Source organism: Myripristis murdjan, chromosome 17 (assembly GCF_902150065.1).
Source record: "Myripristis murdjan chromosome 17, fMyrMur1.1, whole genome shotgun sequence".
Lineage (NCBI taxonomy): Eukaryota > Metazoa > Chordata > Actinopteri > Holocentriformes > Holocentridae > Myripristis > Myripristis murdjan.
In genome coordinates, this window is record NC_043996.1 from 6,078,187 (window position 1) to 6,092,638 (window position 14,452).

General features: G+C 42.0%; 1 protein-coding gene across 1 annotated transcript in view; it reads left to right on the plus strand.

Annotated features, from left to right (window-relative positions):
- Positions 1-14,452, plus strand: part of LOC115375623 (receptor-type tyrosine-protein phosphatase mu) — a 153,688-nt gene that overhangs the window by 100,846 nt on the left and 38,390 nt on the right. The window contains exons 15-16 of the mRNA XM_030075087.1: positions 11,070-11,287; positions 13,689-13,769. Coding sequence (XP_029930947.1) covers positions 11,070-11,287; positions 13,689-13,769 — 299 coding nt within the window. The remainder of the gene's footprint in view (positions 1-11,069; positions 11,288-13,688; positions 13,770-14,452) is intronic.

Genomic DNA, 14,452 nt, shown 5'->3' on the forward strand with positions numbered 1-14,452 from the left:
TCAGCGAGCGAGTGCTAATGTTTCACTGCTAATTGTATATCATCAGATTTGCTCTGCAGATGTCAAAATTGCAGCTAGTAACATCCTGTTTGCTGTAATGAAATGTACAATCAGCTACATGTAAAGCTATTGCATTGACGGTTGAGCATGAGCTAATACCAGTAGGGCTCCAAATGCATGTGAAAATTCGTAGCCTTTTTCCACTCCCATCCATCCATCCTCTTGCTCCATCATCACCGCATCTCAGCGCTCATGCTTTTTCCTCCCTTTTTTTTTTCTCACGCATGGTTTTTGGGTTAATGCACGTCGTCAGTCCCATTCATGCAATGGTGATGGTGGAGTTGTGTCCCCAGCTGACAAGACTTTTGCATCACTATTGATCGAGATGATGTGATTACAGCATAACCGCTGCTCTATTTAAATGTCTCCCGCATTTTGAAACAATCGCCCAGGCGCTGCATTATGCATTCTTAGCAGATATCGCCAGTGATTCTAAATCTGCACTTACGGACGCCAAAGAGGCTTATTCTGCAGCTCTGCCTTCCTCGCTGTAGCTCGCAGTCTCCTACTGTACAGTCTTTGTGATGAATGCTAATCTGCCTTGAGACGACTGTGATCAGAGGATACAATAGAGCCTGCCTCACATCAAAGAACATCTGAGAATACACCTTTAGATAATACTACTCTGAATGCTCTGCATGTCACTCATGTCGGATCTCACCTGTCTTGACTGGAAGGCCCCGAATGACATGGAGGAACGCCGTGCCTACATGTAGTGAGGCAGGGCTAAGCAGGAGAGGAGACTGCTGTGTGTTTGTCTCGTGTCAAGTTTAACATGTGTCGCTGCCTTGCTGCAACGCTAACATGAAGAGAGGCTTGTGGTAATGCTTGCTATAAAGTTGTATCCCGTAAATTCCAAGATTGCTTCCATGTGTGATTTTAAGATTTGCAGAGAAGGGAAGGGAGGGCGCATTATAAGGTAGTATAGTGCTCACAAGAAAAAGAAAAGTAAGATAAAAACCTAAAATAACATACGGTAAGATAAGTTGAATTTTAATCTCTGTAGGGAAATGGTGCAGCAAAAAGTAAGAGGCCAAATTGTAATAGGGATTTCCTTATGGAGGCTATGTACAAACATCAGCCCATAGGAAATATACAACAAATGATAGTGTGAGAATATGAAGGAAGAGAAAATTCAAGAAAATGTGTTTAAATTCCACCATATTACATCATTTTTACAGATATAGGTAACATGTATAGAACATTTGGATCTGTCCATCACTCGCTGTCAACCTTATCAAACACTCCAGATGGAGCCGCCATATGTACAGCAAAAGTGACAGAGTGTATAGCGATGTCTGGGCTCATTATCGCTCCCATAATCAGAACATATTTGTGGATGGAGGTAGCATACGTACCGAAGAAGTGCCCAGAGATGTTACTTTGTTGCTGCTTATACGTAAACACCTGAAACATGGAAATGCCATGCGGAGTATAGGAATGCAAAGAGTCCAAGTTGAAATGAATTTGCATTAACTGGTCAGGGTTCGGCTTCGGCTTGCTTTCAGATGGCTGAGATGTGGTCCATTTGTACAGTTTGAAGATGATTGGCACGCAAAAGGCACCTAAAGCGCTGTGTGCTGCGCCTTCGGGTGTTGGGTGGCACGGTGGCAGAAGAAGATGCTCTGTAGCTCACCACAGAGAGGCTGTGTGGGATGTAGTTGAATTTAATGCTCATCCTCCTCTCTGATACTGCCTCGAAGGTGCCAAGACTCCACACGGAGCCAGCCCTCTTCACCAGCAAATATACACAATGTATTCTACATACCCAAAATTTATATGGCGAAATAAATTATGAATTGTATCCCTAAGAGGCTCCACTCTGGAGGGCTCGCCGTTACCGTTCATCTGCAGTACTTACGACAGCCTTGTTGACAGCCTCGGAATCGCAACGGCTCCATGATTGATGAACCCCATTAATGCTCTCATGCATTCATCAAACAAGTCTTTTAAAGGCATGAGAACATCCCGTGGCCGCCAAAATATGCACTTTAGGTAGACTGCCAGAGGTGGCTGCCGGGGCTCGCACGCAAACGCAACATCAGTCAGAGCGCTCATTAGGGATGCGCTTGCATGTGTGATCAAATATGTGGCCGTTCTTTAATCAGGTGGTCATACCGACCGCTGTGCCCACTGCTGCTGCTGGGGACAAGGGAGGGATCAATGGGCAGGGGGCAAGGGGTTGTGATTGGCTCTGTGTCCCCAGGAGAGTTGGAGTCATCCATCACGCATGTTAAATAGAAAACACACTCATCACTATCTGACTGGCTTGTCAATCACGTTAAGTACTCCCTGGTCCTCATGTATCTTATGTCACGGTATAGGTTGCCGTATAATTAACCCATGTAGTTTCTTTATCGTGTAAGATAAAAGAGGAGATGATAAAAGTTTAACGATCCTTGTTGTGAAATTCATGCGGCATCAAACAGTAAACCAAGAATTTCAACACCGGGACATACTAACTAGAAATGCCAAAAAGAAAACATGAAAAGGATTAACCCTCCTATTATGTTTGGGGTCAATTTGACCCCATTCAGTTTTTAACATCTCTAAATAAATGCTTAACATCATTTTTTTTGCTTCATATTTTATGACTTTTCCTAATTTAATGGATACTACCGGGGTAAACATGAAATTCACACAATGATATGTTTTCAGTGTCCTGTACGCATTTTGTACGCATTGGTGGTGTTTGGGGTCAATTTGACCCCAGGCTGTTTTAGCTGTAAAAACACCGTTTTACACACATTTTGGGGGTTTTTTTTGGATGATATTGAGTTCACTATAACATGCAATTTGATAATCTTCAAAAAACTTCCCTCTGCTTTAGGGCCCTAAGCTAACATAACCATACCTGAAGTAGTATGGGAACCACTCATATGGGGGATATGGGGGGAGATATTGGGGAGGGGAAAACATAATACCTACAAGAACTTCGATATTTCCCGCGCTGTGAGGGTGGGGAAATATGGTTCCCACAAGGACATTGATAGTTCCCACCACATGGGGCAGGAGCAAACATATAGAAGCTTGCACAGCAGCCTTCTAAATCATTTCTCTTGTTGCTCTGTGTACTCTCACTTTATGCTCTCTCTCTTAGCTGAATATGAACGCGAAGCAAAGGTTTTCTGCCAGTGAGATTTTGTCACAGCTCTTTGACAGTGAAAGTGACACAGAGGAGAATGTGTCTGAGACAGAGGATCATGTTGAGGAGGACCCTGGTTATGAGGCATCCTCCTCTGATGAGAATGAAACCCTCAGTGTTGACCCTCCTGTTGTCTCTCAACCACCAGCAGACACGTTACCTTCCAAAAATGGAGAGGTATCATGGTCCCTCTCCCCACATGAACAACAGGGTAGACTTAGTGCTGCTAATGTCCTCAAAATGGTTCCAGGCCCCAGCAGATACGCTGTCAGCCATGTCCAAGACATAAAATCAGCATTTGAGCTCTTTGTAACACCATCAGGTGGGGATATACTTGTGATGACAAACTTAGAGGGGAGGTGTGTGTATGGGGACAGCTGGAAAGACTTGGATGTGACCCACTTGCAGGTCTACATTGGGTTACTCACTCAGAAGTTGTGTTTCTTTTTCCTGTGGTCAAATTGACCCCGAACATAAGACATGTTACTATCCTTGATAATAGAAATTGTTTTTCTTTCCAAATATTATAGATAACAAAAATCTGTTCTTAGAAATAATATAAAACCATTAAAACACCAAAAATATATTTATTTCCAATTTTAGGTCAATCAGTGAGATTTTATGGTGATTTGCATATTTTTCCATAGTCGCGTAATAGGAAAACTGGATGTATTGGTGGGGGTGGGGGGGGAGTTATGTTTTATTTAAAGGACTATTTAGGTAGTCAACAAAGAAACCTAAAGTACCTGACACAAAAATTTTGGTAACAATTTTAATTATAATAATTTTGTTGAGGTTTAAACTGCTGGGGTCAAATTGACCCCAAACATAAGGGATGTTAGTCAAATTTGAACATAACAGGAGGGTTAAAACATCCAGAGAATTAAGAGACATAACAGGTACATAGTGGTTTCATCCTGCAGTAATAATTGCTATGGCAGACCTATGTCGGTTAGCAAGTGAATATAGCGAATAAGTTATGTACCAAAGCTGGATGGTGTGTAGCCCAAGAGCTAACACCGAAACCCCCAGTGCACACAGCGCGAGCTGACCACTAGGCCCCTGGGTCCTGATAGCATGTGCTTACCACTAGGGCCCTCAGGACCCCTCGGCACTTACAATGTGAGGGCCGCCTGACCTGTAGGTGTTTCAAATGTAAATTTACCACAAAGGCCCCTCGGCATCAGCTCAGTGTCACTTATGTCAATAGAGTCAGACCCTGCCAGGCAGCTAGATTTGACAATCTAGTGGATGATTTGGCTCAGAGACAGGTAGGAGAAACACCCGTATTGGGAAGCCTGGTGAGTGAGGGGGGATGAGGGGGTTAGTTTTGAACTGTTTTGAACTGAGAATCCAATGAGAGGTCATGGTAACAGATGGTGGCGGTTCAGCCAGTGCTGTCAAGTCAAGCTCACGTCTACATCCCTGTTGGCTTAGACTGACATTGGCTTGCTGATATATCAAGCCAATGTTGACATTTTATTAAAAAAGGTTGTTAGCTATTGGCCAGTCAATATGATAAAGTTCCTCCTTGATAATGGCTTTATTTACGTGGTGAATTTTTATTTATTCATGCCGCTGTTTGGTTTTTGTAACTCAGTGGCTCATCTGAGGGCAAACTCAGTTTCACGTAACACCGAGTAGATCCAGTGGAGTTTTAATGTCCCATTCTGATCTAAACACTGGTTCAGAGACTTTTCCATTCTGACGAGAACAGATTGCAGGGAAGCTGTGTGCAGCAGTTGTATTTTTGGCATAAAAGGAAACGTATTAAGAGATTAAATACCAGCAACAAATTTTGGCTCTGAGTGTCTTCAGACAAAACATATTGTGATTGTATCAGCGCTCATTTGTGGGATATTTAAATCCAAAGTGCCTTGCAGAACAATGGGTGCACACACATTTCATGAGTGTCCCCAGTGCGGAACAAACCCCTGTCCCTGGTATTGTTAGCGCCATAATTTATCCAATATTCTTGCAGTGTGAGCCAGAAGGAATAGTAGAGAAAGGTCTCCTCCATAATAAATATTGGGACCCACTGTTATTGTACGACAAAAGGAGGTTATCGGTGTTATTTACAGTTCATTAATTAGATTATTTTCACTGTTGTTTAAATATATGCAGAAGGATATGAGATATCATTTTTATTGAAAAGGTTTGTTTAGTATTTATCTATCCTTCCTTAACCCCCCCCCCCCCTCCAAAACACACACACACACACACAGGCGCACATACACAAATCATCATCATCATCCCCATCTTGGTAAATCTTAAATTTCATAATCAGCTCTATTCCACGCAGCGTCAGACTGGGAGGCCTACTAAACGCACCATGTACAACACAATGTGCTCAGGGCAAACACCTTCATTAAACCTTACAAGTCAGCCTGAACATGCAGCAAGAATCACATTAATTGGTACAAGCCATGCACATTTTTGCACCTACAAGCCCTGCATTTTGATGAGGAGGGGGAGGAGGAGCGGGAACAAGGCGAGGGGATGTTGCGCTCTAAACGTTGAAGTTATGAATGGTGTCATGGCCCAGTTACGCTCTTTAACCGGAGGTGTCATTTTCAACATATCTGCGTGTCACATTTTGAGACCGTATGCCATTTGCACATCGACAACATGCAAGAATAATTGTGCGCTCTGACGCCACATACCATTGCTGTAGTGAAAAAATCATACAAATGCAGCTTTTGCTGTGTGTGTGTGTGTGTGTGCGTGTATGTGGGTTGGGGTTTTTTTTGTGCTTACGGGACTTGAAAGATTACATGGTCATTTACAGTGTGTGTTCAGGGAGTTTCATGGGCCTTGTGCCCTTGGGAGCTGTTAAAAGCTCGCTGTATAATGTACAAAATACACGGAAGAGTGAGAAAATAATAACTGCTTCATTTTGCTTTGTTGGTGAGTGCAGCATGTTGTATAAATATGCTATGTTTTAACATGTCTTGATTAAGTACTCAATATAATTATAGTCAGTCATTAATCACAGTTCCAGGAACAAAGCAGACTTTTACACTACAATAACCTGGGCATAATGTGAAACAATATTACAGCTCAGCATGACACCAGAACCAAAGACATGCTAATACAAATTCATATTCTCCTCACACTGTCAAACTGTCAAACACTTGGAGGCATTACACCCAACAAAAGAGTCACTCAGGTTGGTACATAAATTGTACTGTACTGTGTAAAAACAGATCATTTGTAAAAAAGAAAAAAAATATATATATATATAGGTTGGCATAAAAATAACATTACATACTATTGTCATTCTAAGCTGTGTGGAATCTGTTGCTGATATTTTTACCTCCACTAAGGAGGTAAAACCTGTCCGTCCATCCGTCCATCAGGCTGTCAGTCTGTCAGCAGGATGACTCAAAGAGTCCTGAATGGATTTGCACAAAACCTGGTGGGCAGGTTGGTCATGTGCCTGCAGTCTCCAGGGGCTGCCCAGTCGCCAGGGGAAAATGTGGGCATGCTACATTTCTGCAAACCAAGGATACATTGAAATGTCGCGTTTTTAGGTTTTGATATAGCATAAGGAGAGCAAAGAACACTGTAATAGGAGGGAGGTGGGGTGGTGGATGGAGCAATCAACAGGACGTTTCTGCAGAGTGAGGTTCGAGTCCCATCTCAAGCAAGAGCTATGTTTTGTTTTTAGGTAACGTTAGCAGGATAATAGTAACTAACATTCATTAATGTTTTGTTTTCATCAACCATGACCTCCTCCTAACCTTAAACATGACAACAAAGCTTTTATTAATTTAACCATGACCTTCTCCTAACCCTGACCCTATAAAGCCATTTGTATCATATATGATACACATTTTCAATTCCGTTTTTCGTTTTCAGTTTAATCAATACTTGACCAAAATACTGTTGTATACCTTTGAACACTTCCCCTGTTCACCCTGGGCCATACCATTGGCACTTCAAGTACATATCATATATCATACACCAGAAAGGTCGTGTAATAACATATTATTTGAACAAAATTTTTAATATATATTTTGTTATAGGACTAAATAAAGGGTTCAATTTCAAAAAACTGGAATTTTCTGCCAACTGTTTCATAGTTAAGGCTTTATAGGGTTAAACATGACAACAAAGCTTTTATTAATTTAATCATGATCTTCTCCTAACCTTAAACATGACAACAAAGCTTTTATTAATTTAACCATGACCTTCTCCTAACCTTAACCAAGTAGTTTTGGTGGCTAATGAAGTAAGCAAAAGTGACTCCACCACATCAGCTATTGGTTTAAATGTTGATATGCAACATATTTTTGATTCAGAAATGTTGACAATTAAATGCATTTGTTGGTTTGTAGAGACTTTTATTGTGGTGACTGGGTTGCACTGGGCGGGGCTTAGCACAAATGGCACTGACCTTTCCTTTGGGATGAATAAAGTATCTATCTATCTATCTGACCAAGTTTCCACGCTGACTGGCTGAAAGGGCACGTCCCGTGTTGCCAGCGGAGCCTTGGCTTAGCACAACCAGGGCTGCATCCTCCAGCTGCGACCTTGACGGACATCTGCGCTCCACACTCGTGCAAAAATCAGCCCCTGACGCTTTAAGTAAGACAGTCTCAAGTGCCGTCTGACAAAAAGCCCATTTCTAACCCTAACCTTAAACTCTTTTCGCGACCAAAATGTCTGACAGAAAGCTGATTTCACACACGAGTGCACTCCACTCTGCCCTCTTGTTGAGAATGTAATCATGTGGTATTTTTAAAACCCAAGCAATGGCCATCGGTCTAGAAATCATAAGAGTACACCGATAACATTACTGTTATTCTCCTATACTCTCCACTTATACTCAGTAGGAAGGGAAAAGAGAGGGTGACGGCGCCCTTTTCAGTCATGCCAGGCTGCAGAATCAAGGCTCCTGAGTGTTGCTACAATACATGTACAATTCATGGCAGTCTGTGGGTAGGTGAAGAGGCAAAGACTTGAACAATATTCTCAAGCAGGCTCTTCATTTTATTGTTTGTTTAAAAAAAAAAATGCACAGTGTCAACAGAATCAGTGAGGCTGCGGCAGATGTACTGCCAGAGAATGGAGCTGCACTGAATAGAGTCCATATACATGCTTTCTCTCGCTTTAGCTCCTGTTCTGGCGACATGCATAGAATGGATGGGTGGACGGACAGATGGACAATAACCTCAGGAATGAGCATGTCACAAATAGAGAGGAGTTTGTAATGAAAGACAATGCACACAACGACTGAAATCCCCCCACTGGGTTAATCAAAGACCCTTCTGTTGCCCCTCCCAGCTGGATGTCAGTCAGCCATCTAACACACATACACACACACACACACACACGCACTCATATATAGAAACCCCGTGGATGTGTTCGCACCATCTAATGAAGCTCTCTTTGTCCCGGTGTCACAAGGTTTAGGTTGAGCTCGGGCTCTGAAATGAGGCCCACCATGCTGAGTCGGAGGTTTTGAAGCTCTTGTTTTAGAAGTTGCGGCGGCGTCACCTCCCACAGAACAGACATTCTGGCAAACGCGCACCGACACACAATCCCTACAGCTTCCTTTTTTGTTGTAGCTGAACTAGTGGAGTTAGGAGCCCTGTTCACTCGGATCCCAGATATGCCAGGGCTGTCATGCACTGAACTGCAGACAATCTCTCTAATGAGAGTTGCCTGATATAGTTACCTGGAGTGTTAGCTCTGTCTTTTACTTCTACAAACACCTCTTCCATCTGTCTATCTTCTCCGCTTCACACGTGCATCCGCCGCGGTGACATCCTGCGCCGTTCAGAGGCATTTGCGATTTTATTGTCGGGCATGCCTGCAAGCAGTCAGCGCCATAAATTGGGGTAGCGGAATCTCTCCCTGTGTGCAGCATCGCGCTAACTATTGAGGAATATGATAAATGGTCACATTCATTAGCACACGCAAAAACACTCATACTGTACACATGCTTGCACTGTCTCTCTCAGCACATCAGAGCCTGTAATACGGCCATCTATCATTACATTTCCCCCACTTACAAATGAGGAGAGAAGAGCATGCCAATTAATCTTCATCTAACACCCACGGTGCCCAGCATAGGCTACGTTCCCGTGTTGGTGGCGCCTTTCCTCGCGTTGGCACTGGTGTCTGCACGGCTCAGTTTGTCTCCAACGCTCCCGCTTCTACTGTTTGACGGGCCAGGGTGGCAGAAAACCCAGTCCCAGAGATGAGAGCGCTGATACGGTGCTAAAACCTGCGTTAAAGTGGTTTCAAATGGGCTCCTCCATGAGTGCACACAGTGCAGACCCAATCTTAATATCGCCTGAGGTACATACAGCTCACCCTCCCTCCTCCCTCATCCTATTACAATATCGAGCTATAACCAAAAAAAAAAAAAAAAAAAAAAAAGAGAGAAAGACGAGATTGCCATTTTGTTCCCCGCTCTAATTGCAGTTTAAAGACAAAAAAAGCGGGTCCAGCAGATGAGAATGTCACTACTTTGTCACTTGGCTTTCTGAAGAACGCTTCCACTATTAGCCTCACGTCGAGGCCTTCAGAGCAAATGACTGTTTGAAGGCAGCGGGGGCCTGTTGCCATATGGCACGAGACAGCGACAAAATTGAATAAACAGAGGAGATTTGCGAAAACAAAGCAGCAGGAGTGCGTCATTAGACCGCAGTTGTCCGCGAGAGAGACTGCGATTCCGAAAGGCACAGGGGTCACACGGGGAGTCACAGAGTGGCGGGATCAGTGTGAAGGCTGCCATAGTTAATTCTTACACCGCTCACTCCCCTCCAGCTACAGAGCAGTGGCAGGCATCAGCTAAAGCTATAGCTGTAGTACCTCTCATGTCAAGCTGTTTGCTGTTTGTCTGTAGAGCAGCTTCTCTGAAAATTAGGGAAGTTTAACTCCTCGGAATAATAAAATGATGCTTTATTAATCGCCGTGGGGAAATTCTCTTTTCCTGTTGGCTTGCTGGTCAGAGGTCAGGATGCAGAACAGCGGCCCTGGAGCTGGTCAGGACTCACTCTTCGTCTGTAATTTGATCTATTTCCTGTTGAAACAAGTTTTCGGGGCATAACACGGCGAGGCGTCTTTCAAAAGTGTAAAAGGAAGATGATTGTTGGAAAGTTTCATGTTTTTATTGGTTGAAATATTTTTTCCCGCCTACTGGCTCAGCTTGACGTCGCCACTGAAGACAAACTATTTCTCAGTATGTAAAAGTCATGGGATTCTGATATACAAGCAAATCCCAAAAAAACTTTGTAAATTTTTTGGCTTTTATTGTCAAATAACTGAATGTTCTGGCATGGAAAAATAGCAAACAAGTTGAAAAAGACATTGCGACGCTAAAGTTGGAGGTGGATGTTGGATGTGTGTGAGCATGTGCATGCATGTGGATTTGTGCATATAGGTGTGTGTGTGTGTGTGTGTTTGTGTGTGTGTGTGTGTTCTTGGACAATGTTTTAATGTTGTTTGACCAAGCGCAGATTGCTCATTGGTTCCAGCACATTAACTCAAAGTAGGTCAATAAAAGCAGGTTGACTGTTTTAGTTCACTGTTCAAACTCTGATTCCACTGCTTCCAAATACTATAGCTAATTTTAAATCATTGGGGCCACTGATGTATTTGGGTTATGGTGTCACACCTTAGGATTCTCAAGGAATTATATTTTTGCCGCTTGGAAAAGCATCCAGAACCTAATAAAACAACGTGACCAGAATCCTCATGTGTCCCATTTAATTCCCTGTCAGCCATCTCTATCTCATTACAGCTATGAGTCATCCCCACCAGCCTCATATCAGATCTGTTTCAGGCACAGTCATTTTTTATTTATTTATTCATTTGGTCTGTTTTTTGTTTTTTTTTTTCCCCATTGAAGGAAGTTAGCCAAGAAGCGCAAAGAGACGCTGAACAGCACCCGACAAGAGATGACAGTGATGGTCAACTCCATGGATAAGAGCTACACGGAGCAGGGCACCAACTGCGATGAGGCGCTGTCCTTCATGGACACGCACAACCACACACTGAACACCCGCAGCGAGTGTGCGCTCACACTGAACGGCCGCAGCGAGTGCACCCTCACCCTCAACGGCAGAGGTGAGACGACGGGGTTCTTCACGGGGCGCAACAGCGAGCTTGTGTGGGGTGGTTTACTCAAGCTCGGGTGCAGTCGGTTTGGTCTCTCTGGCAAAGTGAGAACAATGCTCCTCAAGGTGACTGCACTGAGGTGGCTCTCGGTCCTGCGAGTGAACTGGAGTGTGGTTTCTTAGGAGTGAGAATGTAATCTGAGCCACACTGCAAAAACTCAAAATCTTACCAAGATTATTTGTCTTGTTTCAAGTCAAAAATGTCTTATTCCTTGTCAAAATATCTCATTACACTTAAAATAAGACATGATCACCTCAGAAGTAACTTGTTTTTAGACAATTGTCTCTTGTTTCAAGTGAAAATTAGCTTGAAACAAGTGAAAATTTGCTTGTTTCATTGGCAAAATTTGTTTCTTGTTTCTAGCTAATTTTCACTTATTTCAAGTGAATTTTCACTTTTTCCACTGGCAAATTTTGCCAATGAAACAAGCAAATTTTCACTTGTTTCAAGTGAATTTTCACTTGAAACAAGTGAAAATTGTCTAAAAACAATTTAAGCTGATCATGTCTTATTTTAAGTGTAATGAGATATTTTGACTAGAAATAAGACATAAGACAAATAATCTTGGTAAGATTTTGCGTTTTTGCAGTGCAGTCCATACTAAATTATCCCACTTGTTTAGAAAAAAAAATACCTTTATTTTAGTATTTTTGGCTAATATTTTCTTTTGTTTTAGCCAAAAGTGCCTGCCAGTCAATGGATGGAAATGCTCAAACTTTGAATCTTTGAATATTATGACTTTATAACAGATATCTAAATTTTTAAATCAGATTGCGCTAATTTACAAATGTTTCATATAGACTTACAAAGAATTCTGAATGAATACATAATACATGAATAATCCCACTAAAAGGCCTGGTTGCAGGATTGCTGCTTGCTCTATGCTTTGGACTCAAGAAAATGAATTGTACATGTTATCGCCCCCTACATCCTTACTAAGCACAAAAAAAAAAAAAAACTTGTTCTTTATCAACAGAGTTACCATGTCTAGATAGATAGATAGATAGATAGATAGATAGATAGATAGATAGATAGATAGATAGATAGATAGATACTTTATTCATCCCGCAGGAAATTCGCAGTTTTTCAGCAGTATCCACAGATTACAGATTAAGTAAATAAAAAATAAAAAAATAAAGAATAAGATCTAAGTACAACAGAATAAGATCTAAGTACAACCCAGTGTGCAAAAAGCAATGTGCAAAAAAAAAAAAAAAAATCTAGTTGTGCAATTACACATGATTTCTCTCAAAGTGTAGTCTTCCACGATAGCTTATTCATGTAAATGTGAAACTGCATCGATCTGCGTGAAAAGGCTTGCATGCTCTGTTTTTCCATTCTTCAGGAGATTCATCCCTCCTCACAAGGCCTCAGAGGTTTTGTTCTACCCTTTTTACACATTCTGTTTTTAATGTTTCCTTAGTTGCCGTTATTGATTTTTGTGTTAACTACAATTAAACTTACATCAGCAACGCTAATAATTCCGCGCTCAGGCTGTTTCTGATATCCGCACTGTGGTTGCTCAGCCGTGTAACACTTTTTTCGATAGCTTGAAAGGACTCTTGGGTCGTTATCGATAATCTTGGTTTCTTGAAATCCGCAAGCCAGACATCCGAGTTTATCGGCAAAGGTTAACACTCTTAGAGGCTTGTTGCGAGGTCTTGAACTTGCATTTCCCATTCGTGGAAGATGCACAGGACACATAGATGTCCTCTGGAGCGCTAATCCACTCATTGTCTCCATCTCAGGCTAAACTTAATACTTTGGTGATGGGACAGCTTGGTTGTGTCTGCATCCGGGGGCTTGACCTGATATAATCCCAGTCAAAACCAAGAGATTATATCTCCACAGCAGCTTCTGCCTGCCCACCTCTGCAGGAGCTGAGCCCCAAAGATGCTCTGTCCTTGATTAACTGTCTACAATTGTGAGGTGTTAAAATCTGTCCCTCTGTCAGCGCACATGTTTTTTTTTTAAATGCATTGCTTTTTCCTGTGCCTGTCAGTGCAGCTTCATAAAGACTGTTCTTAAGTCGTCTCCTTGACCATGGCTAGCCGTCAGCTGCTTTTTATTGGCTTAAAACAGCATAGCTGACGTGTAATAGTCCCTCTGAAGACAGTCTACGAGTTCAGACCCTGTATTAGCAAGGCCATTAGCTCTGTTGGTGCTACACAAGGAGCCTTTATGCCACATTCTGCCGAGAGACCAAGCGATTGCCAAATAGCGAGACAGGCCCCCGACTGCATTGTGTCTTGGAGCACCCCTTTGACTAACAGCACCGCCAGACAAGACTGTTGATGCCTTGTATTGTGTTCTGTTTTTTTTTTTTGTTTTTTTTTTTTTCCATCTGTAGCTGGCTCCTCACCCTCTTCCTTCACTCTGCCTAAAGCCAACACGCTCAGTACATCCATTCCCACCAACTCCTACTACCCAGGTAAACACACTTTCCCCACACTAATCCTGTGTGTCAACAAAGACTGCTTCATATGATCGTTGCTTTATAACCAGGGGAGTAGAGCTAAATCAAAAAGGTGCGAAAACTCCAGTCCATCAAGATAAATGGAAAGATATTTTTATAATAGTCATAATTTCATTTATTTTGTTGAAAAAAAATCCCTTTTCATCTCAGTTACACCAGATTGGTACTTTCTTTTATGCGTGGCAAGAATTTACATCATACAGATTTAATTATCAGCTCTAAAAAGTGTGAAAACTGCATTTCAGAGACAAAAAGGTAGGTAAACTGAGTTTGGATGAGATTACACCCCCACTACATCCCTGGTTATAGCTGAAAATATTTATTTCAGATGTAATTTATGTGCATTTACGAGTAGCATTGTTTCAAATGGTATATCTATTATTTTGTCTGTCCTAGATGATTAGTTCATAGCCCATTGATCTTGTGTCTCCCATCAGTTCAATAGTGAAATATCCTGTATGTTTACTCATATTACTCTCTGATGTTTTAATATTCCTTATTTATTATGCACTGGGCTCTTTTCTCATTTGCATTGGTTGGTTTTTCAAAGTCGATGGTTTGAATGAAACTTTAATATAGTGATCAAGATTAAGATAAATTTGAGATAATGTGAAAGGTCTTCTCTGAGGTGAAGGTTA